General features: G+C 37.0%; 1 protein-coding gene across 3 annotated transcripts in view; it reads right to left on the bottom strand.

The window, feature by feature from the left end:
* LOC117418032 (ankyrin-3-like) overlaps positions 1-26,605 on the bottom strand; it is a 217,274-nt gene that overhangs the window by 127,533 nt on the left and 63,136 nt on the right. Inside the window, exon 1 of one of the 3 annotated variants that reach the window (XM_059035830.1) lies at positions 24,409-24,536. The exons of the other annotated variants lie outside the window; for them this stretch is intronic. Coding sequence (XP_058891813.1) covers positions 24,409-24,411 — 3 coding nt within the window. The 5' untranslated portion in view covers positions 24,412-24,536. Of the gene's footprint in view, positions 1-24,408; positions 24,537-26,605 lie in introns of those variants that run through there. 3 annotated transcript variants of the gene reach the window in all.

Below are 26,605 nucleotides of genomic sequence, written 5' to 3'. Positions count from 1 at the left end.
CTCAGGGTCACACAATGAGTCAGTGGCTGAGCTGGGATTTGAACCGGGGACCTCCTGGTTACAAGCCTGTTTCTTTAACCACTGGACCACACAGCCTTCATAAACCAATCCCAGATTAGTCCTACATTGAGACCTCTGCTTATTCGATATGTCCTTACCAAGTTTCATTACAACTGTGAACATTTCTGCACACCTCTAACAATGTGTACCTGTTAAACAGTAATGTGTTTCTGGTGCAGTCAGTCAGGTGGTTAAGCAGAACAAATAAAACAGAATCTTTTTTCCAGACAAAATTAAGGAGTAAAGAATGGGTAAGATAACACTGTGAAGAGTTCATTGGTAATCCTCTAAGCGTCTTAACTAATGTTTCTATTGCATATACTCATTCTCATATTGAACCCTTAATGCTCTAATAAATGGAATACAATCAAAGTTATGTGATATTTAAGAGGCTTGCACAGTGCTTCTTAAAATAGATCCCTTTGTTGGGTCAGATCAGAAATGTCTTCTGTGTTCAGGTACATTTCCTGCATGCCTACAGTTAGATTTCAGGTTCAGGTCTTTTTCTGTAGCTGGCTGTCAGTTAACCTTCAGAGTCTCCTGTTATAACATCCTGCAGCTGACGTACTTCTACAGTGTACTCGCCAGATGAAACAATAACGTCAGCCTGGCCTCAAACACCGCTTTAGAATGAAAGGAAACCTGCTTCTTTTATTTTCAAATGTCACGTTGAAGTGTACACCAGAACAACAGTACTCAGTGTCCCCTCTGGGTTGCTGCAAGGTTAAGTCCAGGAGATATACAGTACACAAGCACAATGCTTTTGGCCAGTATGTGTAAAAGTAAAACAATGTAAGTTTGACCTAAATATATACATACACATGGACAGACACCGCCGTGTATGTCCCCAGGTTATAATAATCTCAGTAACTGCAGTGAAGAATTAGCAAATTTCACAACTGGATGAGCGGTTCTCCAGCGATATCTATATAAATGTCGGATACAGACAACTCCACTATATCCCACTATGTGCAGTGCTGTATTTCACACATACATCTAGAGAACGTACCCAATACAGACGGATAAAACTTGGCCAATTCCTAAAATACAATTCTCCATTTCCTCCATTTAATTTAAACAAGAATAATTTCTCAGCTGGCACTAGCCCTTTTAAACAGGTATGTCAGAAGTAAGTGAGGGATTTCACAATTACAAAGAAGCATGTGTAATCTATAGGTGTATTTTTTTTTTGTCTAAGCCCTATACAGCCAATGCTCACCTAACCTTTCTACATTTTTCACCACTCAATACACTGTCTCCTACCGGTCTGCAACAAATCTTTAGCCACAGCTTTTAGATTGAAGTAAAAGTGTGAAAAGCACTCTTGTTGATCCATTTATGACTAAAAGCCTCTTCAGAGATATGTAATTAATGTAACATGGACCAAGTCTTTTTTTTATTTTATTTTTTTAACTCTAGCTTTAACGGATGGCTTACTGAGGTTGGACGGATTTTAACAAGCAAATGGAATTTTTGTCCTTCTATTATATGAGCTGCATCTCTGTTGCGAGTCAGTTTCAGGGAAAGGCTGACAGACTTTGATAGAGGAATGACACAATGTGTTCCAGTGGCAGGTGTATCCTATCAAATACAGCACAAATTACAGATGTTTCATGAGTAACTGTCTCAGTGACTATGTACCATACTAGATAACAAATGTTACAGCAGATTTACACCCTCTAAATATTGAGGAATGGACACATACCAACTTGACCTGTAAACGCTGAATTGATATACAGCTGTGTAATATGGTTTTCTCTTTTGTTTTTATGTTGCTGATGTACTGAACTGTATCCCCCTCCCCCCTCAACACACCAGAGTGCAATGAAACTCAAAGTTACCTAGATAAGCAATTTGCACTGACTACAGTAAGTAGTACTGAGTCTTAAAGAGTTAAAGCTTCCAATGGGGAGCAGCCAGTCAGCTGACAATGCAGGCAGGAAGGATTGCTGGCACTCACTTGATGACACAGGCATAAGCTACAAAACAGCGTGACATGAATCCTTTGTGCTACGAAAGCCGGGATCCTCCTGAGAACAATATGGCATTAAACATCCTCTATAATACTCTGATTTATGTCCCTATCACCAAGGTCTGATCATATTTGTACTGTGTATTTAAATTAAAAAACACAACACGTTGTATTCTACCAGAAAAAAAATAAAAAAATAAAATATATATATATATATATATATATATATATATATATATATATATATATATATATTAGCAAGGTACCACAGTAGTAACATATTTATATTTTGACATGCTGCTTGTTTCACTGTGATATGAGCAAATACACACACATTTGGAAATAGTACCATATGAGTACCAGTGTTGCTACTGTGTCAGGACCTGGGCAAATATTTGTCCCAAACCCAATGTCTTGCACTTGCTGGTAATGCAGTAGTCGGCTAATGGTTCTGCTAGAGTCTACAATGGCATCCCAACTGGATTTCTATTTAGGTTACTGACACATTCAATAATGTTGGTTACAACCTGTAAATGTTGCATTGACTTTAATGTTCAGAGACCTGAAATATTTAAAAGAATAAATGTAATAGCTACCATCCCCGGTTTTAAAGCACACTATATGAGGCTGAGACTACACTTTAATTAATATTACAATACATGAAGGACTTTAATACTTTGACAATCATTTATCCTGCCACAACACTGTATGTTCACTTCCTTAAACAGTCAACAGGAATATGATAAGGTACTTGTGATACACAACAAAGTATAAGTGGGGAAACTACATAATATCAGAAAGTCTCTGACAGTTGTTGTGCCTCATACAATTCTGACAGACAAGAGAAAGGTAATACTGCAGTTGGACTGAGTACAAACAGTTTACTCGCTCCTCTTCACGTGTAAAATGAGACACATTAGCAAACTTTGAATACAATGCAGTCTGTGGCAGGCTTCCCAGGGCCTACAAAGAGAATTTCCCACCATTCCAGGGTGTCGTGTGCATTACCGGAGCCCAAGTGTTCCCCATTTCAAACCTGCTGGCCACACGCCAACGGGCCACTCCAGGAATTGATTTTGAATGGTTCTATTTCACCTCTGCGTGAGGCTACATCCTAGCTGTATACATCTGTAATTGATTATTGTTTTAAGTTTGAAGTTACTTGATTAAAACATGTGTTGGATGCGTGATATACTGTACACAGAACTGTTTCTACTACTGCTTTTTAAAAGCCTAAGACTGCACTCCTCGTTTCCTAATGAGAAAAACACAAATCTGGAGCACATCGATCTTATGTGTGAAACTGTAAGACTGGAAGGTAACAGAAGCAAAAAAGCCCAAACAATGTACTGACTGTCTGGTTGTAACGGGGCAAAAGCACTCCACTCAGTAATTAAAGACCATGTTAAAATGGGCTATTTAAAGATAAGACGTTATATAGATAGGCGGCTGTTTTGTAATGCAGAATTAAAGAGATACTTTATATCTTTGTAAAATTTAATGTCTTTGTTTAACATCCAATTCAAACATGTGTGTTCTCTATCATTCTCTATTTCTGCTTTGATCATTGCTTAATATTCCAGCAGAAAAATATCCTTTTTCAACCGTTGGGTCTGCTTCTGACTAATAAAAGCTGGATTTCTGGTTGATGTGGTTTGAAAAATGACCACTAGCAGTGTGCAGCTGGGATTTCATTTACAGACGCACAGTTGCAGAGGGGGCAAAAAATACAGACTGTAAAATAATTTTACAAAAATGTAGATGGTGAATATTCCTTTAACATGGAAATTTGGCCCCTGTGTTATTCATGAAATAATACTGATGTTAGAGAAAAAAAAAATCTCAATTATTCAAGTGCATTTTCTGGTCTCTCTCAGGCAAGTGAAGAGATTTTTTTTTGTTTTGGACAGATCACACCAGACAGGCTGATGCAGGCTCATCTAAGTTTACCAAGCCTATGAAGGAACACAATTTGCTTAGTTGTTGAATGAGCTGCTGAATAGCAGTAAACCCTCATGCCTAGAAAGGATGCATTAGTCCTAATTGAAAGAGCATATGCAGATTAACACTCAGTTTGAGCATGGACATTCAAGTAGCGTTGTTCAAAGTAACATGAAGGTTACGCTATCCATCCTTCAGTGTTAAAGGAGAGATCTTTATTGGCTTTTCTTTTGTTCAATTTACAACAAGACCCTTGTTTCAGGGCTTGTCAAGCTGATGCCATACGAGTTTAAACAATGTTCAACACAAATTTGTTTATGCAAATGCTTTGCCATATGTGGCATCAAATAACTATTTTTATATTTTATGGTCTTGAGTCAATTTGAATTTTTCTTTTTTTTTATTATTGTTTCTAATTTTGCATTCATTCAAATCCAATGACAGAATGACCGGGTGAATTGCACTGTTCCAAATTGCATTGCGTTGCTAAGCAAATAAAGCTGTTTAATGTAGGTTTAAACAAACATTATTTTCCAAACATTGTGCTTGTTACATAAACAGAACGAACATGAAGTGCCGTGGTTATTTCACTCGTGAGGATACCCAAAAAAAATCCACGCAACCCTTTCGGGGTACTCAGTGTTCACAGTGCATCCTCTCTCTCTCTCTCTCTAATATCATACACCCTGATATTGATGTGATATAACCACCTTGTACTTATGTGGACACAGTTGACATATGATTTTGTGTATATAGTGTATCGTTCTGTTTAGTGATTAGTGACCCAATGATCTCCCCAGGCTGTAAACTGAACCGACCAGTATACTGTTGCATAAGAGCTCTGTGACAGGATTGACCGAGGTTTGAGACTCAGAGACAGTATAAAGTTCAAAATATAGCTTTTTAATAAACAAAAATAATCAAATAAATAGGCACAAGGGCCAAACAAAAAGGTTTTAAACATAAAATAAACACAAAGCAAAACTTACAAAATAAGCTTTCCAGGCTGGGCGTTGCCTTCACTGGATTCAAAAACAGAAAACACAGCACAAACAAAACACTCCTTCTCTTCTAGAACTCTCCTCCCTAGCCAGGGCCTCTCCCCTGGCTTTTATCCCCTGTGGCTGGAGCCCAATTAATCAATAATTGCGGATTATTCAATTAGGGCTCCAGCCACATTCTCACATGTTTTCCGGGCAGGGAGGAATTTTAACCCCCTCCCTGCCAGTCCCAACCATGTTCATAAAGACGGGGCAGTCCCCCGTCACAAGCTCTTAAACTGATTACACTGTGCAGAGTCCATGCTGAATCCATGCGCAGAAGTAGGTTAAAATCAGAAAAGACAAGCCCAAAATAGAAAATGGAGCTGGCACTGTTCAAACGTGTGAATTCAACTGCGTAGGCAATTATGTAAATTGCAACCAACACCTGTAATTTTAAAAAGCACACTTTGGAATTAAAGCAAACAATTTTGGAAACAAATACTGTAATAAACTAAATTTATCTCAACGTTTGAATCATTTAGCATTTGGAAATTCCACACAATTTAATTGGCTGTGTTCAACTGTGTTCACACAATTTAACATGCTTCAACCGCATGTTTATAGTGCAGATTTTATGAACAGTGGTAGACCATGTTAATACACAAAAACACCGCTAGTAAAAAGAAAAACATTAATGTATTCAAAAATAAGGCACATAAACACTTCTAAATGTCCGTGTGACAGACCACATTCAAACAATAACAATAAAAAGGAATGTTTTTAATACAAAATACATTTCCTTTTTAAATTATAAACATTGTTTTCTTAAAACACAAAATACATTTAAACCATACGTTCTAAAATAAACATAAACAATACGTTTCTCTTTTAAATAATACGATGCATTTACCTGTGCTTAAAAAAAGCACCACATGTATTTATATGTAGGGCTTTGCCCTGCCCCCTCTAAATTATGTGCAGGGCTTTCTGCCCTGCCACAGCTCACAGGAACAATTAATTAAATAAAGCAGCACTTTGCAAGTGTATATGTTGACATTTTTATTTAAAAAATTCCAAGCACTGAAAATGTCTCCCCGTTTTGAATTCCCACACTAAAAGCCAGAGAATCACTCCACAAAGACCAAGAAAACAAAAAGACAACAAAGAAAACTGCTTATGATATGAAAACATTACTTTGTGATGTTTTACTGTGTTTTAAAATTAAAAATGTATTCTTCATTTTAACAAAAGTGGTAGAATCCATATATTATAAAAACAATAAAAAAATAACAAATGGGGCTGAATGAATGTCTTTAGGTTCTAATTCCATCACAAGAGTATAATTCACTCTCGTGGTTTACGATGTCAACAGACCCCCTTGATACAATTATAACCTTGTAATTCACTGCAGGACCATTTGTTCTTTTTTCTATATGTTAACAAATGTTGTAGATTTTTTTGTGAATAATTCATTAATATACATTGACCTATTTAAGAACTAATAAGAGAAAGTCATCTTAAACTCCAAATATATCATATCCTTACTTTGGGATTATCAACTCCAAGTCAATCGTATCATTGAAAAGGGTCTATCTGTTAATAAAGAAAATACCTAAAAATGATAAACCACATACAGTACTGTAAACGACCCCCAATGATTTTCTCTTGTGGTGATACTATACAGTAATAGACCTGTTCAATAACTTATTGTAAGAAATGTCTATTTAAATATGATTAAACAGCTTCCAGGATGTAACCCTGAATTAGCCCAAAATTGTAAAGTGGTACTTGAGCTGAAACCTCCAGACAGAAGGGGTACAGTTTCAAAAGAAGGTTGAAAACCCCTGACCTATGTGAATGTTTACAAAGCCCTTTTAAAAACATTCATTAAAACAGTTTTGTGAATAGGACCCAATCATTTTAGATTTTTCTCTATTTTGAAAAATATATATTAAACTTCAAGCATATGTCATGTAGGACAGATAATTGTCTTGTTTTTAATATATATATATACAGATACACATCCTAACCATCAGCAGACTGATGCAACACGACTGAGGCAACACGATGGATTTGGAACATACTGCACAGTAGTACAACTACAACAGCACACTGTTTCCAACATGCTCCCATATGAGTGTGTAAATACTGTATTATTGTAGCTGCCCTTCTGCTATAATTTCCTTTCAGTACAAACCACTGCATTGCCACTGATGAAGATCAGTTGGTAAAGGTTTTCCTCTTTAGGGTAGCAGTGTGGAGTAGTGGTTAGGGCTCTGGACTCTTGACCGGAGGGTTGTGGGTTCAATCCCCAGTGGGGGACACTGCTGTTGTACCCTTGAGCAAGGTACTTTACCTAGATTGCTCCAGTAAAAACCCAACTGTATAAATGGGTAATCGTATGTAAAATAATGTGATATCTGTATAATGTGAAATAATGTATAATGTGATATCTTGTAACAATTGTAAGTCGCCCTGGATAAGGGCGTCTGCTAAGAAATAAATAATAATAATAGCTAAGAGCCAGTGGCCTAAATATATATATATTCAAAATCCTCTTTCTCTCACTCGATAAAATATTCAAACCTAGTGGCTGTGATTCTAATCTGAAGATTTATTTTGTTACAATGCTTCCACTCATTTCATTGAAAATGTGACTGCTGGTGATGTCTGCGTCGATGACAATACAGTCTTGCAATAGTTTGTTGCCCTCCACTGGCCATTTAATAGAAAACCAGGCTCAGAAGTATTTTTAAATACTGTTGTGTGTAGAGGATATAGGCAGTGGAACTGATTATGGCATTACAACCTTACTAAATTGAATTCAGACTTGATTGTTTGTTTATAGTCTTGGGGTTAGGTTGAAATTTTCGATTTGCATTAGGTAAGTGTCGCATCTTGTGCCAAACCTATTTAGTGAAGCTGGGGACAATTTATAAGGAACTACATGGGAGGAAAAACAGAATTCAGGAAACAATGTTATGCAAAGCCAAAACCAGTGCATTATGGGTTTTTAGGCGCTGTGAGTGTGGTCACTTATTTTATAGGGCTCCTTTTTAAAATATGTTTTGCTTTCGCCCATGCAGACTACCTCAAAATTATCAAAAGCTAAAAATCATGTGCTCTGACTTTTCTGTTACTGGTTCCTGAAATATTACTAAACTACCATCTATTTGTTTAGTAGAAAACATTTAAATTCAACCACAGTACAAAAGTATTTTCCACATTCTGTAATATCCAGCCACACTGAAAGTAGACCAAACAGAAGTTTCTCTACTGTCCCACTAGAGGGCACTCATACAAACATACATAAAAACTTCTACAGGTTTTCTACAGGTTTACTAGGTACATCTGAACTTAACTGATCTGCTGTATTCACAAATCAAAGGTGTTATGAAGAATGACTAGGAGTAGACCATGTATTGTGCATTTTACACCTCCTTGCTCACTAAATATCTTAGTATCTTGGTAAAGGTGTCCTAACCAGTTCTTTAAAAAAAATAACTCTGATCTCTCATTTGTATAAGTTTTTTTTTGCGTTCCTTATTTTCACTTTGACTAGGACAAGGCCTATTTATCCAGCCACAATACTGTAGTTTCACTTCCTGTGCAGTGGCTTTCAGGGTTCCACTTGACAAAACATATGTCCACGTGCAGCAAAGGAAGTTTCATGTTTCAGGTGTGGTGAATCTCCAGTGTGGTAGCAGGTTAAATGGACTTTACCATTATGCCTTAAAACTTTTCAATTGTCAAATTTCAAAATTATGTATTGGGTTCATCAGTTCTGGTATGTTGTGTAAATACAGATACGTTGAATTATTGTTTTATATTAAATGTATGTTCCAATATAAATAAAAATGTATTTGTTTATACTACCACCTGTTGGCGTAGAACTATTTTGAAAAGGCATGAGAGAGCAGCTTTTTATTATTGATTTTTGTTTTTTAAATCAATGGCGTATCATTCTTTTGTTAAAAGGTTATTCTAGGGTCAAATAATGACATCATTATGACAGACAAGAGCTTTTCCATTGTTCTGTATGTGAGGAGCTAGGTCTTCAGTATGCTGTGATATTTATGCTTAAAATCAGGGTACCAGGAAGGGGGAAGAAAGTACTGTTACAAACAAGTCAATAAGAATCACCCCTGGTCACAGCTGGAAATTATCCATGAAAAATATCATGATCTACAGCATATCCACTGCATGCACATGTGGACGCTTGAACACAGGCAGATGCACCAATCCCTTTATATAGAGTAATCCCGGTTTGTGGAACTCACTAAAGTATGTTCAGACCGAGTTTCATTACTGAATGAGCGATTCTCTATATGTACCAAGTTTCATTATTGAATGTGCAATTCTCTAGATGTATGTAAAGACTGCACATTGTCGGTGAGACAATCAACTTGCCTCTATATCACCCCGCATTACGATATTCCTCATAACTTGTGCTATAGTTTAATCACAGTTGAATAAACAGGGCTCCAGATTGATGTAACCAAGTAAGTGTGACAGACATCCTACACATAGCCCCAGAATAATTCAATTACACATCATGATAAATCATAACTTTCACTGGAAGAGCATATATCCTTTGGGTTGTGTGCTAATCTATCACAAATACTGAGGCACACTGTATTTTTGTATTGGTATTATTTCATGTAATATTGCTTAGAAGGGCCTGCCTCAGTTCTTCAGTTGTTGTCTAGTCTTTATTTCTTTATTTCAGAATTGCAGAATATCAGAATATAGCCGAATCTCTGTTTCTATATCTATAGTGTACATGCAGTTCAATGAGATATGTCACATTCCCATATTGAGTGATGTACTTTACAAATTCAAAAACTTCACAGACGTGCTAATATTTGCAAGATGGTAAGGAATTCTGAAATATCACAAGCCTATTTTTGGAAGACAGCTCGCTGAAGAGAAGGGTGGCGTTTCACACTACAAACACACTTTTGCCAATGTAATTCAAGATTATTTTTTTTGGATGCAGTTCTTTACATACACTGCCGACTGGTCGCTCTGATCTTATGAAAATCATCATGTATATAAACAAGGATTTATCTGGGAATTTTGCCTCTAAGTGACAGTTAAAAATGTTCATCTGTAATGGAACTACCATAGGGTTTATTTGTAGAATTCAATTAGCCTATTCTTATTTTTCCATGTGTATTACATCCTATGTAGGCCCACTATGTAGAACCCGGGACCTCTCGCACTAATGCACAGCGCCAATACCGCTGTACAAAAGGGCTGGCTCCTTTGCAAGAAGCGTATATCGGACTTATGTCTACGTGTGTGATTACGTCACCTACCAGCCCTGCTGCTGCCTTCCCTCTTGCACGCTACACTATATATATATATATATATATATATATATATATATATATACACACACACACACACACACACATTGTCATTGTTTATTATGCAGCTTTTTAATTTTTGTTAAAGTTCTAATGCCACCTTTGAGTGTAAACATCAATCTGTCTTTCCTACTTTCACCTAAAGAAGAGACCTTTGAGGTCTTGAAAGCTTGTGATTAATGATTTAGTTAGTCCAATAAAAGGTATGACATCTCCTTCTCTTTGTCTATTTTTATGGAGAAATACATTAGTATTTGTGGCAAAGTGGGTAACACATGTAACTCAAAACACATACACAGGTACTTTAGTGAGTGAATTGGTGCTTGTGGTGCAAATACAGTTCTCAGTGAAACAAGGGAAGTGTTGGTGTCCAGTTTTGGTGCTGGCCTTCGGCTACAGCTCCGGATCGTGTTAGTAGTCTAAATAACAAACAAACAGTTTTTACGTAAGACAATACAAACAAACACAACTCTCATGTTTTTCACAGGCTCTCCTTTTAGGTTGTCTCTAACAATTTACAAAGGAACAGATCACTTGACTATGTCCCCTTTTATACCCTCACTCATTACCCCTTGGTTAACAAGCGCATCCGCTCCTCCAATACGCGGATGCCACGCCGTTTCCCGTCCGGGTCATTGAGTTTGTGTACCGTAGCTCCGCCCCCTTTCTAGATGGCCGACTTCCACCTGGCCCTGGGAATAAACTGTTATGCCATTTAGTCCAGGGTACTCTGTTCCGTTTACACAGCGCCCTCGCAGGTCAGGAGGGAGTTCTAACACCAGGAATCATTCAATCTCTGTCACAGTATTGAACAAATCATTTGTATAGAACGTTCCTGATCCACGCTTCCATAAGAGTTTTGTTTGATACAAACATATAGAATTGTTCACAGGATTACACAGTAAGTAAACTCAACTAATAGAGACAGATATGGTTCTATTATTTAGCAAGGGGTCATTTGAGGGCCTGTGGGAGCTGAACAGAAGAACATGACAGTTCAGGACAACTATACATCTCAAGGGCAAAACTAGCAAAAAACATTTGCCATTTTTTAATAATGTAACATTTGGATTTTAACTTGGTGTCTGTTTCAGAATCCTTCAACAAATTAACTTGATTTCTTATTTAAAAAGAAAACAAAAGAAAAAAAAACATCACAGTTAATACAAATCAACTTGTAAAGTCTCAAGGGGCCATGGTGGTGCATTTCATAGCTGGTGACATCTCAACACAAATGACAGACTGGCTTGAGAGAGCCAGGTCTGAATGACTGAGTGTTCAGGTGCATACTGAAGCACAGCCAGTGCCATTGTCTCCTTTCATAAGCACTACACATTGACCAAGTACCATTTAAGAACAAGCAGACTTACGGTTATACAGAAACCCTGTCAACATCTGTCAACGTCAATATCTTTACTAATGTAAAGAAAAATAGTGGAAAAATGAATCTATGTTAAACTCCTTGTGGTGCTACATGATGACATTTTATCTGATTAAAAAGTAGTTTAGTAGCATGTATCAAAAGCCACCATCTTAAGATTTGAGCTACCTCAGCAGTGGGACACTGTTATAAGCAGAATGTCAGCAACATAGTGTACATCCCACACCAATTCAAAATTAGAGCCATCAACAGCATGTACAGAATAGCATAGCATATGAAAGGATTAATAGTTAAAGGGAAAGTGGATCTGATTTCATAAGATAAGCAAATAAGGAGTTAGTATCACAGTAAAGTATATTAAAACGACTGATTTACAGTGTGTGGAATAACTTCTTACGTTCAAGTGAGACATACAGACTGAAGGATAGACAGAGACACCGCCATATATCCAAATAAAATGATACTCCCAATAACTCATGCTAAATAATGTTAATACCAAGTGGAAATATCATAAAATAGTAAGGTCAATGTAAAACGGCTATTAAACAACATTGGAAGCTTTAAAAAAACTTGACAAAAATATCATTAAGAAAGGCACATTTGATTACACAATATCACTTTCTGAATCACGCGTTGTAGTAGTTTCGCTACATTAATTCGCTTCACAAGAAATGTGCAAATTGAAGTAGACATTAATTAGTCTTGCCATTTAACACTATAACCACTTTTCTGCACCTGTTTTGAATTGTTTCATCTAAAAATCAACAACCCAATGTCAGAAAGGCAAGTGGCTGAGAAAGTTCTATTGTGGAGTCAGAGAAAGTAATTGTAAATTACAAACTAAAAAAAGGCAACAATCCGATTCACTTTAACAGGACTTGCATTCAGGAATGTGTTCTGCTGTAGATGTAGGAATGTTGATAGGACTGTACTCTATAAAGGATGTTACATGTGTCAAACCTTAATCTCAGAGGATGCAGTACTTTGACTCTGCTGTCTTAATTGAAATAAGAGGCATCAACAAGACAGGAGCTCTAATGCCCATCAGTGTCACTGCTTCATTGAATATGGAACCTAACAGTCTGGCCTGCACCACTGCTTATGTCCACAAGGTAGAGTCTGTGTTCCATGTAACACAGGTACATTTCACCACTGTTACAGTGTCCTGTTTGTTGGTTTTAACTAATGAGCAACTCATTAGTACTGTCAGGTCCAGACTCATGTTGTCGGATGCAAGATTAATTCCTCAGTCCAATACACTTAGCAAGGCACACTCAGCATACTTACCTTGACTCTGATGCAATTCTACAATGCTAATCAATTACAGAGCAAGTCAGTCTGCAGAGGTTTTGTTAATCAGGGCCAAAATGTTTTCTATCATCATTTATTACAATGTTGTATATCATGTTGGGCTCTGAATGCAAATGTTTGTCTGCAAATATGTAATAAGGCCTACTACAAGACAAACAATCTGCATTGTTGCATTGGTGTTTGTTTAATTATTTAGTTAGTTATGTAATTTAACATAAAGAATAGAAAAGACAAAGGCATAGTGGGAACAAAAATATATACAAAACCAAGATGCATAATATAAGAATAAATTGGTGAAACGAAAACTGTTAACAACCTGTGTTCGCAGGTAAACAAAATTCAGTAAAATGATTCAAGTAAGCTTTGAATATAACCTTTATGAAATTTGTGTTGCTACACTAAATGTAAACAAACCCTCTCCCTCACAGAGACCTGCGGCTTCACCTCCTTGAATCATTCATTTTTAATAATCTTTAAAGAGCAAGTAGCCTCAAGGTGCATTTTTTTTTTTTTTTTTTTTAAAGTTCATGTCAAAGTGCTTTTACCTTCAGAAGCTGCTCTTTAGTTCCAGTTGCTTGCAATAGACAAATCTGACAAAGTGTCTTTATAGAGGTAAGAGGTAAGAGCCAACTTCCAATTGTACTGCTGGCAGATGGTGCTGGCGCTTACTAATATAGGCACTTTGGCTGATTACAGATGTCTATGGCAGGCAACTAAAACTGAAGAGCATCTCCTGAACACCCAAATACCTTAACACAAAAAAGAGAGAAACTGTAATAAGAAACATCACAAAAGAACATGTCATTTGCAGCTACTTATCCTTGAACAGGATATAAAAGAAATTAATCATAAAATAACCCATAATGTTACCGCTATAGTACAATTATTCTAATATAACTAATTCATACAAATGTAGATTTCTTTGTTACCAATTCCCATCATCAGACAACCATTGCATTGCAATGGTGGTGCCTCTGCAATGGCACTGATAAATATTGATATGCAAGTGTAGGGAATTGTTTGTATGTACACAGATGCTAATCATGGGCTAATTGGGGGGTAAGACCTTTACTGAATATCAGCCTCTGCTTCCCATGTTGTTTTAACGTTGAAAACCCCACTCTGTGGGGTGCTTTGTGGAGCTGTCCCAGTCTAAATGCATGTTGATCCACAAGCTGTCAGTAGTGGTTATATTTAAATCTGTTGTGAAGGGGGAAAGGGTTAATGTATTGTTTTGTCTTGCCAGTCAGCAACCCAGCTGTGGGTGCCTGATAAAGAGATTCGAAATGTATGCAAATCGTACCCCGCAGTATACTGTAGATTTTATCATAAAAAGAAAATCTAATAATTTTCTTTTGATTCTGTTTGTCCAGCTTGGCATTAGTAACATGCTATATAAAAGAAAAAAAAAAGGTTTTACAAACAGTTTGAAAAACATGAAACAAAAAAAAAAAAACTCAATATTTTCGTGGGAAAAATGCTCCGTTTTTTATTTTGTTGTTGTTGTTGTCTGGTAACCTTTGATTTAAGAAAGCAGGCATATCAGGCTACTCAATTTTCATCAGCATAAAAATTATTGTTTCAGGCTTGAGGGTAGCAAAGAGCGTCTCTGTAGACGAACTGAAGCAAAATTTGTGTGACAGCTGCACTGTTGCTATACCCCCTAGACTCCAGCAGCATTGTGTTCTGCTGTACAAAACACCCTCCGACAGTGACTGAAAAAGTCTGTCTTGGACAATTACTGGCTTAAACAGGTCATATCTAAAGTTCTAAAGCAGCGGTATGGCTCGGCAGGGTAAGGTGGCAGCCACACATCCTGGGGTTATATTTTCACATCCTGGTGTTATCTAGTGTTTACCCTGATAAATGGACACTCTGGAAGCTGTGTTATTAGAAAGGTCACCCTGCCTTGCATAAGAGGTGGGCTGGGGGGACTGGACTCATCAGAAAGTGTCGCAGGCATTGATGTCTGGGGGGAAACAAACAACCGTGTCCTCATTAGAGATGTGTTTGGAAGATTTAAGGACTCTTGAAAGTGAAATAGTGGGAAAATATATTGTAAATATATTCTACGTATTGAACAAGTATGTCAGTAACATACATCCCTTCAGCGGGGTGCCCCCGCCCCTGTGTGTATTTTGTGTTTTATGTTGTATGTGATGTGTTTCATGTTGACTGTATGTGGATATAGTGGCGCACGGAATATAAATTGTAGCACGAGTGTTAGTAACTGAACATTGGGAGTGCACAAATTAGTTCACGTGCTGGGATTCAAATGAATAATTAATTAGTAATTGAATCCCGGCACAACCGTATGTATATATATATATATATATATATATATATATCACATACTCAGGTTGGTGTGTTCGCAGTGGAGAACGGGAGACAGAGGAGAGAAATAATTTATAAAATCAAATGTTACTTGTGCGGGAGGACTCGTACGATACTTGTTTTGGGGTTCGTCCACCGTTTGTTTGTCTGTCTATTTGTTTTGGACACCGCGCCGTTTGTTTTATTCAGTGTTTTGTTAAATCTTTTTATTTATTAAAACGCTTAAGCAAGCGCATTCACATTTCATTTCACTCGGAGTGCTGTGTGTTTCTTCCGGGTCTGACGTCACCGCTCAGCTTGTCACACGTGGTGTTAGAGGTAGGAATTTAACCCACGCCTCCATTCGGAGACCAGAAGGAGGGAGCACGAGCTTCCAGCACCCAGCATGGGAGAGCACGAGCGTCCAACCCCCCTAAGGGGGAAGCACGAGCATCCAGCACCCAGAAGGGGGGAGCGCGTGCATCCAGCGCCCAGAAGGGGTGAGCACGTGCATCCAGCGCCCAGAAGAGGGGAGTACGAGCATCCACAGCCCCAGTGCAGGCTGTTTTTGTATCCTCCGCAAGGTGGAGACAGCCTGCTGTGCCCATTGTCGTCATCCGGGAGAGACGTCCTGATGTTCCCGTCGTTGTCTCCAGCGCCCAAGAGGGTGGCGCCCGACAAAGAGAAACCCAAGAGAGGCCACTGGGACAAATACTTCCGCCTGGTCGAGGCCTGGAGTTGGTGACACCGCTCAGCCCAGCTTGCCACAATCCCCCAGTTAGAAGTACAGGGTGATTAGAAAGTAAATTTACCACACCATGTCATCTAGTGACAAAAATGGCATTTGCATCCCCATGATTCCTTTAACAAGCGTATGGAATTTCACCTTCCTATGCCTTGCGGTTTGTGAGATATGGTGTGTTGATGTTGTAAACTTACTTTCTATTCTGATACCCTCATTAACTTGCTAATGAATGTTCACACCAAGTTTCACCGCAATTGAATAAGCACTTCTCTAGATTTAAAAAAAAAAACCGCGGAACACTGCTGCAGCACAACCTTTTGAAAATAAATACATTAGCAGCAAAATCTGAAATCTGTCAAATAACATTTTCTTTCTTCAACAAATCATATTTTAACAAGACAGTAATCAATCAAGTAACATTACAGCCAAACATTTTAATAAATCAATTATGTAGCAAGATTAATCAATTTGATTAATAACTCAATTTAGTTAATATTGAAACATAGTAATATCTTCAAATTAGTCACAAAACATATTAATCATATGCATCTATTGGATTTTTAAATTAATGTTATCAAGTACAAAAGTTAGTATGAAAGCGTTTATATAAAAAAAAACACACACATGTGCATCTCAAAACCTAGCACACAGTAGAAATGCATTTGTTACAACTCATAAGCAAAAACATCATTCTAGGAACACACTTAACAAATTAGTATCCCCAAAGCATGTTAATTTAAGAATATCACAGAAAACTTTAATTTGAGTCTATGTATATTTTATTTGTGTAAAGGAAAAAAGTACAGTACATACAGTAGGTTATGCAAGTTAAATACTTTTCGGGGTATTTCAGTTGTCTATGCACTACATCATTAAATACTGGTAAGAAAATATTTCAGCTTGTGTTTAATTAAAGAACTCTGCAATGATTTGTTTCCGTGCTTCGCTTCATTAATAAAGCACCTAACAAATACCAAAACACCAAATGTATTTATTGCCATTGTTATTTAATATAGACTATTAATAACTTTTTTTTGTTTTGTTTCTTTTATATTTTAAGGTGCTTTATTTTAAAGTAACTAAAAGTCTAGAAACGTTTCAACAGGAAGTTTCACATACAAACAGCTAGTTGAATCTACCCAAGTGAGAAGCATGCGTAAAATAACAGGAACAAACCGAAGTCGCAAATCAGGAAGAAATGACAATACAACAAGGGTAAGCGTGAAACTTCGATATTATAATGATATTCGTACATTGCATGTGAAAGTAGTTTGAAACGAACAGTCGTAACTAAACTACCGCAGCAGGGATGAAACTATGTTACGGGAGTGAAAATGTCTTTAATACATCGCGGGTAGGTCTACGAAGTCACAAAAATCTACAATAAGTCAACATACAAAAGAAAAATCAATGACTCATAGAGCCCAAGGTCTTAGTACCATACAGCAGCTTTCTAGTACTCCATTCACAGTTCGAAGAGACGTGATGGCTAATGTCTTCATCGCAACATTGATACAGGCATAACCTAAACATAATGCATTCCAGGGTTTATCCCCTTGTGTTGTAAAATGCTCTAAAAATCTAGCTGTGGCTTTTTCCCAACAGGGTATGGGTTGATCAAATCAGCCTGTACCGAGATCTGGGGATTGTGGCAGCCATGGAAGATGACTGACGTCTCTGTTGTGCTCCTCAAACCATTTTCCTATTATCATCTTGAAAGAAGTCATTGTCATTAGTGTACAAGTGCAGTATTGTTGGGTAGACCTGATTCGTAACAATGCTTACAAGTACACTAATTCAGCCCTCAGGAGTAATCTATGGACCGAGGATATACCAGGAGAACATTCCCAGAGACAGGGGAATGCAATCCAACTATTTGAACACGTGCTTTCTGTCTGATGCGTATACAGGAGGAAAAAACTATGGAAGATTGTGTTGAATAACCCCTGAATTCTATTTTACTGCAAAATTATACTACATTGTGGTGCCAAGTTTGCATACGCTGCACACTGCCAAATGAATAACGCTGATAATGACAGATGTCCTTTTCATGTGATTAACTTGGATGAGAGGAGTGGACTTCTGTGTTTATTTTGGTCTGTTTTTAATGAGGATATTGAATAAACTACTTAAAAAGGAGCTACAAATAAATGTTGGCCTCTTTGAACACATATTTAATATGCTTCACCCTACAGTCTCTGACCTACTGCAGACGGCGGCCTTAAAATGAGTGCAGCTAACAGAATTATTTCATAAATGTTCCCTATTGGGCACTTTCAATCACTACATAAGTCTCAAATGTGCAGGTCTGAAAGAAACACGTTACAGCAAACATGTATTTTCATTTTAAAAAGACGGCATCTGGTACTACTCTAGGTTAACACTAAAACGACCAAGGCGGTCATTTTGACCGTTTTTGGAATTTAAATTAAAATTGCGGTGTGTGTGTTTCAGATACGGAGCTGTGCTTTCCTGACTTTTCCTAAATATATGTACTAATTAATTACCCTGACAAATATAGAATCGTGTAGCTTCAAAAATTTGCGAGATAAAATACTGTCATACCTATTCCGACCAGGAGTGGTCAAATTGACCAATACATATAAAACATATTATAAAAATTAAATGTTGCGGTATTATTTGTACTTATCAGTCGGGACTTGCAGCCTTGTACTGAAGTTTGATTATATAAAAGTCTGCATTCCTCAAGTGAAAGGTCTGTTGACATTTATATTGTTTCAATGAGCCTCCTGATAGCCCATCAATCAGCCTTGACAGCTCACGGAGCGAGGCTGTCTGTCTGCACTCTGGTTAGTCACTCGTTTTTCTAAGAAATTCATTGTTACCCCAATACACATTGAAAATGGATCGCTAAAGATGCAGGACAGCAAAGCAGTGTTTGGAATTACTGCAAATTTTACCAAACAACGATTCTGATGCAACAGAGACGGACAATGACGAATCTGGCTCGGAAGCAGACTGGGTTTGCGAAGATGAATCTTTCAGCAGCAGTGATCACAACACCGAGCAACACCGAGGGCGCAGGAGATCCAGTGGGAGCCCCTTCATTGCACTAGTATATGCCCGTGAAGTGCGCAAAGTCTGCGGTAAGTGCACTGCATATTTTGAAAAGCGCAGGATCTGTGTGATTTGTGTCAACACTTAGAGACTTTGTAAATGATTGTAAATGAAGCCCATTCTGTTCAAATGTTTATTTATTCATATAATTTTGATTATAGTATGTCTGTGTATAAACGCATAGCTTCGGCTGCGTATATGCGCTTTGTTATGTAGGCAATATAAACCCATTTATAAAAAAAATTGTTTCAGTTGTACAGTTTTGTACGTACATGATATACCTGTACATACACACATTTATTTTTAAATATTTGTTTATTTCGTTTTTTTACCATTTTTTGAAGTTGAGCTTTATGTAATATGTCTGTATATAAACACATTTCTGTTCAAATGTCTGTTTATTTACAATGTTTCGGTTGTGTAGATGCTTTATATGATGTTCCTAAATAAAACTGTTTGTCCTTTCATTATAATATTTATGTTGTTTTTAATACGCCGGTCAAATTGACCGGTCATGGTTGTTCTAGGTATGCTTGAAAACGCGGTCGTTCTAGTGTTAAAGAATATTCTCACTTAGCCTCAGTTTCCCTCAAAGAAGTCTGTAACTGCTTTACTTCCTAGGTCATTTCACACCAGCAGCGTCTTGGGGGTCAAAGCAGCTTACTAGCTACAAAGCATGTCAGTCTTTAGGGGCAGCTGGTTGGTACTGACAGGAAGGAAGGCCCTGAAGGGACAATTTTACACGACAGGATGTGTAAGACAAACTGGAAGCTGGGCTTGTACTGTAGTACCATATATCATGTTTTAAAATTAAAATATATGTTTGTTAAAACATGTGTTTCTTCCAAAAACGGCCCTTTTGAGACCTATTTAATACATATATAGGCATGGCCAGGGAAATTCATGGAATTATTTTGTTAGCTACAATCACTTTAATACCGCATATATAAGGGTGGCATTAATATTGATGGTGACTTAACATTGCTGTCAATAAAAACAAATCGTGACTGTAAAAAAGTGGCCTTGATTGTGAGATGGTCTTTATACTGCGGTGGCCTTAAAGCAGGGTTTACTGTACTGTTTCTACAGTTTATAACATACTTTATAATTGTGGCTTTAATACATGTATTCTTAAACATCTATAAGATATTATTAACCTATTAATGAATAACAACTTGCAGTCTGTGACCGCACTGTATGAATATCCTAGCGACGGCACTGGTTTTGTTGAAAAGGAGCATTTGGACCCTATTTTAAAACCATATTTGCCGTACATTTTAACAAACTATTATACAGACCCATGTTGTGGCCACACTTTAGTATATAAGACCCAGAGCTGTTACCAGTTAGTTAGCTGGATACCTGGCAAGAAGTTTAATTTAGAAATGCTTTAAGTGCTGTTTAGTGGGTGCTGACTAATTATAGCATCTGCATTCCAGACTGCAAGAGACAAATCAAGGACCAACATACCACATGACTAAGTAATGATAAACTTTCCAGAACAACTCGGTCTATATGCTGACTGACAGGGGAAGGCAACGGCTGCAGAGCATTGTGGCAAAGACCTCAATGTGCATGAAAATCCAAACTGCATCAACCAGAACAGGGCCAAGGCACTTCCAAAGGTTGGATTCTCACCCAATTATAAGGGTTTTGCCTCTTTCTCGGGAACCCCCTTGTATTATGCTGGTCTGCTTCCCGCTGTAGCATGTATATATTGGTTCATATTGGTGTGTTAAAAGAAAGAGAACTGTTTCATCCCATGGTTCATCCCATTGTGGCTTCTGCTGTGCTATTGTTGTCTCCCATAGGACACAACAAATGCATTACAAATGAATATCTTGGTAAGGTTTAGAAATAAAAAGAAGAAACCTAAAATAAACTCAATCCAACCCCTGGGTATGGACCATCCAGAATGCATTATTATTAGTCAATAACTGTTTTTCAAGTGCCCCCATATTATATTAAAATTGATTTTGTATATTAAAAAGTGCATGTGCAAATCTTTCTAAGCAATTCCAGTAAGATGTTATGTGGGGATCTTACTGTAATTCATTCATAACAAAAAAAAAAGTCAATTTCATTGCTGTATACCCGCCTACTGCTGTAAGGTGCATGCAGATTTTAAAGAAGCTGTACGCTAAATATACCTTCGGAAATGTAAGCAAACTGGACTGCCAACAAAATGGTAAGTGGAAAAATGTATTAAATGGACACCAACAGATTATATTTGTGTGCAAAACTGAACATTGAAATGTGGCTTTGAAAATAGCCTATTATGCATATAGGACATTTATGAAAACCTTCATTTTTCAGATAAATAAATTTCAAAGATCACGTGAATATGTATTTGTTGTATATACTGTAGTTGTTTGCAGTGTTTTAAACATTTGTTTTGGTTTTTAATATGCATGTATTTATGATCTAATTTATATTCTTAACAGCTCTCTTTTCTCCACTGAAAACAAGTTGCCTGCAAGCAGGATTTCTTGGCATGTAAATGGTTGTAACTAACTTCATACAGTATTCTTGAATAATTACAAACAATAATGTTAGTGATGATTCCTTCCTACACTAGGCAGCACCAACATGTAATACACAATGTGTGCATCTCCCTGTTGTAAAACAAGTAATTTACCTTGCAGTCTGGCTTACTATTACTTCTATCCATCTCAGCCTCTAGTGCTAATTTGCTTGGTAATTGTGTAGCCTTCCTTCGTGTTTGGTAAAGAGATACACTAAGCACTGCCTTCCTTCGATACAGATATATAAATGTCAATTACTCAAACAATTGATGAAAGAGCTTATCAACATTTAACATTAAACCTTCCTTGGAGAAAATCTGTACAAACAGACAAGCGTTCCCACCCTTTGATGCCCTGAATTCAATGCTATCACAAAACATTTCTTCAAATGTCACAGCATATATAAAAAGCTCTGTTTCAAGGTGGGCAAAAGCCGACGACAAGGTAATTTCTCATTGATTGGCTGATCGTATGCAAGGACTAAAACTTTAAATAAGCCACTCTCATGTATCCTTGGTTGATATTTTCAAAGACCATTGCTTGAAAAATAAGTACCACTACTGCCTAATTACACGATGCATACTTCATCAAAATCAACATGTATTGAAGGCTGTAAATAACATAGCCTATATTTAACCTTAAAACTGTATTGTGCACAAAATATCAAAATAAAGTTTTAGTTAGTCCAAAACAGCTGTTGAAGCCAATTCAAACTGAATCTGACAGCATTTGGATGCACAAGTTTCGGATTCGGGCTCACCCCTAGTTTAGTAATAATGAACCGATAGTTGACCGAGTCATTTCAGAACTGTCTAGTTGTGAAATAACCAATGCAATGTGGTACTTTGTTTTTTCACTGTTGGAAAAGTAATCACTTAAAACAGTGTTGTGTTAGTTATTTTATTTTAGACCAGTCATTGAGTCTTTTGGTTTTTCTCTTCTGGCACAATGTGTATCCAAGTGCTTTACCTTAGACACCCCCCTATGCCTTCAGCCCTTAATGTCAGGATTCTCACCCCTTAATTTAAACCAGGAGATGAACAATCCAAATCCCAAGTAATCCAAGCACCATGAACTAAATACTAAAATAAAGGTTTTGTTTTAAACTACAGGGCATTGTTCAGGTTTTGCCTTGTTGTTTTTAGTTCCCGTCTTAATGGCAGCCATTTCACTGCAATACTATTCTTAGTTTTTGTTGGTAACTCTCATTACAGGGTGTAAATCATATATCTAATAGCATGTTCTGCTTTATTCCTTAAGGCTACTTAAAAAAAGAAATGTCAGGAAAATATGGCATTCATTATATGTGACACGGAAACAAAGTGATAGCACTGATAAAGCCAGGCTGTTATGCCAAGTACAGCACTAAAGAAAAAAAAAAACAGCATCACATGACTTGTATAGGAAGGTCATATTGCAACAAACCAAAAAAAAACAAAAAAAATACATTTAGTATTTTCCAAAATTATTACGATCATATAAAAACCCCTTGCTTCTAAGCAAAGAGAGTAATTAAGCAGGTTTCATTGCCACCCTAACAAGAAAGTTTTTCAGAGGAATATGACCCACACATTTTAAACTAATTTGATGTGAAATCAATACACTCCTTTTATTACACTACAAATATACAATATATCTCTGAATAATAGCATGCCTTTGTTATGAAGCCAAAAAACAAAACCCAGTGGAAGGGCCTGGTGTAGAATAATATCATATAAATATATTAAGATATTGTATTCCCAAATTGCTACTCTCATATTCAACAGCACACCTGGCTACTGTGTATAATTGTTTATATCAAACATAGCAGGCGCTGTTTGCTTACTGTGCCCTTTCTTTCGAAGCACTGCAATAAATATTGAAAGCTGTAGCTTCACCTATCTCATAATATGTATTGTTTTTGTCAGTATTTTCAAATGGTTAGCTGTTCAGAATTAATGAGGCTGGTGGCAAGACTGTCTATAGTGTATCAGTATTTAACAGAGATGTAATCAGTAACTCGTTTCCTAACTGAATTTCGGACAGAAAATACAATCAACAATAATCCTTGTATAAAGACTTCATTATTCAAAAGCCTCCAAATAACACTGAAATCACGCATCTGCATATTATTACGCATAATAACATATGCGTTGAGCAATCTTTATTACTAAAAAGCATGAAGCAACAAAAAGGTAGGCTCTTCACGAAAGCCTTCAAATATAACTGAAAACATGCATGTGATAGTAATATAATATGCATAAGGTGCGAGAATCCAAATAGGACTATTAAATCGATCACTGAATGTCTAATTGAGGCAAAAATAAAAGCCACAGCGATCAATAATTGATTAATCGATGAATCGTTGTATCTCTACATTTCTAAAACCTTAGTTAAGTACTAATGTTAGCCTCCCTGTAGGATTAATTGGTTTATGGCATTATAAACATTGCTCTGCCTTAATCCTGAGCAATTAAGAAATTCAATAGCTGTTTAACTTCTGTGATGAATTATCCAAATGATTAGTAAAAAAAAAAAAAAATCTGGCATAGTAACGGCAACCTTACACAAAATCAATACACCAACAATTTCACAAAGACTATCAAACAGTGTAGCTGTATGGGGATATTTGACACACTAATGTTGCTGGCATTAATGTTTCATCCCGTATGGTTATAGAGTTGGAAATGTATCACTTATAACCAACAGAGAAAATGCCTACATAAACTCAAGTAAAGGTTTACTTACCATTGTCCTGGAATGTTATATCACCCTCCAGACAAATTTGTCAGTAAAACTGTACATCCTGTACCTTTTCTAACTTGATGTGTTTGGGACAAGATGGGAACAGCCAGGGAAAGTGATAATATGGTTATGCTGACACGTGCATGGTTCACTTACCTATAGAGGGGAAAAAAAGGACAGGAGGGGTTGAGTGAGTAAATTGGCAACAACAGTAATCTGTTTAGGAGATCAAATTAGCAATGACTTAAGAAAGCATTAGCATGTGAAGATGGAGACGCACACAGCCTTATCAATGTGAGTGGATTGCTTTTAAAACAAAACCGCAGGCCCCGTCTGCCCTACAGTCAAGCAACGTCTTCCATGACTAAAAAGCTGGGACACCAGCTAAACAGGTGGAAAAATAGAAACCTCAGGGACTCTCAGGAAATGCCTAACGGATGTCACTTGTTCTGATGCTGTTATCCCTTTAGAGGCTAACATGGTGCTAGTAGCTACTGGGATTCTGCCAAGGATCTCCTAGGCAACTGATATTAGCTCAGAGAAGCCATAAATAGAACCTTCTCAACTCTGGTGCGCCTTCTCATCTGCTTCAAATGCACCAAATATTTCACACTCCTTCTGTATCAATTCATGTTACAGGATTAATAGAGACAATCACAAAACAGCAGACATCAGAGGAAACGTTTTCTATTGCATTATTAAAACCGAGGAATCCCAGACGTCTTTTGAACGAGAGAGAGGGTATTTGCCTTTTTTTATGTGCATGGCAGACAAAGGAAGGGAATATCAATTAATTTTCTTAACGCAGCATGTTCATTTATGTTGGTTTATTTCCATAAATCCACAGTGCAATTTCACTTATATATATATATATATATATATATATATATATATATATATATAAACAACATTTGAATAATAAGAAATAAAAATCCACACTTTAAACACAGAATTGCTACTGTTCTAAGTGTATTAGGGGTTTAGAAATTAAAAGGTGTCCAAGCAGATACTGTAGGAAAGGGGCTTTGCTGATACTGGGAGGTCAGTAACAGTGTATTTTAATGCTACTGGCTGAAACAGCTACAAGATGAGCATATTACTTTATTAGTTCATACAGCCAAATGTTCCAGATGTTATATTGTTTAATTGATGTCAAACCCGTCTAACTGTTAAAGATGCATACTGTGTGGTTTTATTTGACTTTATATGGAAATGTTTTTTTTTCTATTTTTGTATCACTTTAGTGCTGAAGAAAGATGAAGGGCATTGACGCTTGCTGCTGGCAGGCATCAAACAGGCCACTCAGCCCTGGGTCTCTCTTTTTGTAATGGGGACAAATGTCCATTCGGAGGTAGGTTGAGATGGCTCAATTGATTTTAGATTCAAAACCTAGCCTTTAGTGTTAAAAAAAGCATTCAAGTGAGGTTTTCCTTTCTAAAAAACACATGCTGATGACAATTTGGCATAAACAGCTTTACCCGTAACGGGCAGTGTTCAATGCTGCACTGCCATTATGAATTATTTTCCCTGCTGGCGAGACGAGAGGAGGTTAAGAGCTATAAAACCACAAAGTCTTTTGCACAGTGGTTAAGATGCTTGCTTGCACTGTGTGGTCACCCGTTCTCACCCAGCTTCCGCCCTGTTACACCAGCACATACTGTTTTTTATTAGTTTTCTTGTGTATGATGGGCGTTTGTTTGGATGTGTGATTCTATGAAATGTATTGATTGGAACATTTGTATAAGGCATGGGTGTCCAATAGGATTTCGATGCTCGCCAAACTTGTGGCAATCAGGTCACCAGGACACATGATACAAAATATATGCAATATTAATAAATAGGATGTGCAATCTTTTGAAAGTAGTTTTGAGGCTGTAAACCGTCATCAATCAAGACTGATACACAGTAAAATACAGCAACTTTGGGAGTTTAAAATATGGTACCCATTATTTATCCAGAAAAAGCATCAGCAGTAGTATGTATGTACCGACAAAATAAACATAGCATAATAGTCAGATACTGTATTTATTATTTCAAATTTAAACGTTCAGTCTGACACTTGGCAATCATTTTCTTTCGTCAACGTCCTGAAATTCGGCAGAAACTTTTCGCAGACTGAGCATCTCAATTCCGCCTCTAGATTTATATCCAGTATCTGCAGTATTGATACTTCGACTTCATGAAAGTCAGTGCAGAAAAA

The sequence above is a fragment of the Acipenser ruthenus genome, chromosome 13, assembly GCF_902713425.1.
Source record: "Acipenser ruthenus chromosome 13, fAciRut3.2 maternal haplotype, whole genome shotgun sequence".
NCBI lineage: Eukaryota > Metazoa > Chordata > Actinopteri > Acipenseriformes > Acipenseridae > Acipenser > Acipenser ruthenus.
Note: the sequence above shows the minus strand (reverse complement) of the source record. Positions and strands in the feature narration are given on the sequence as shown.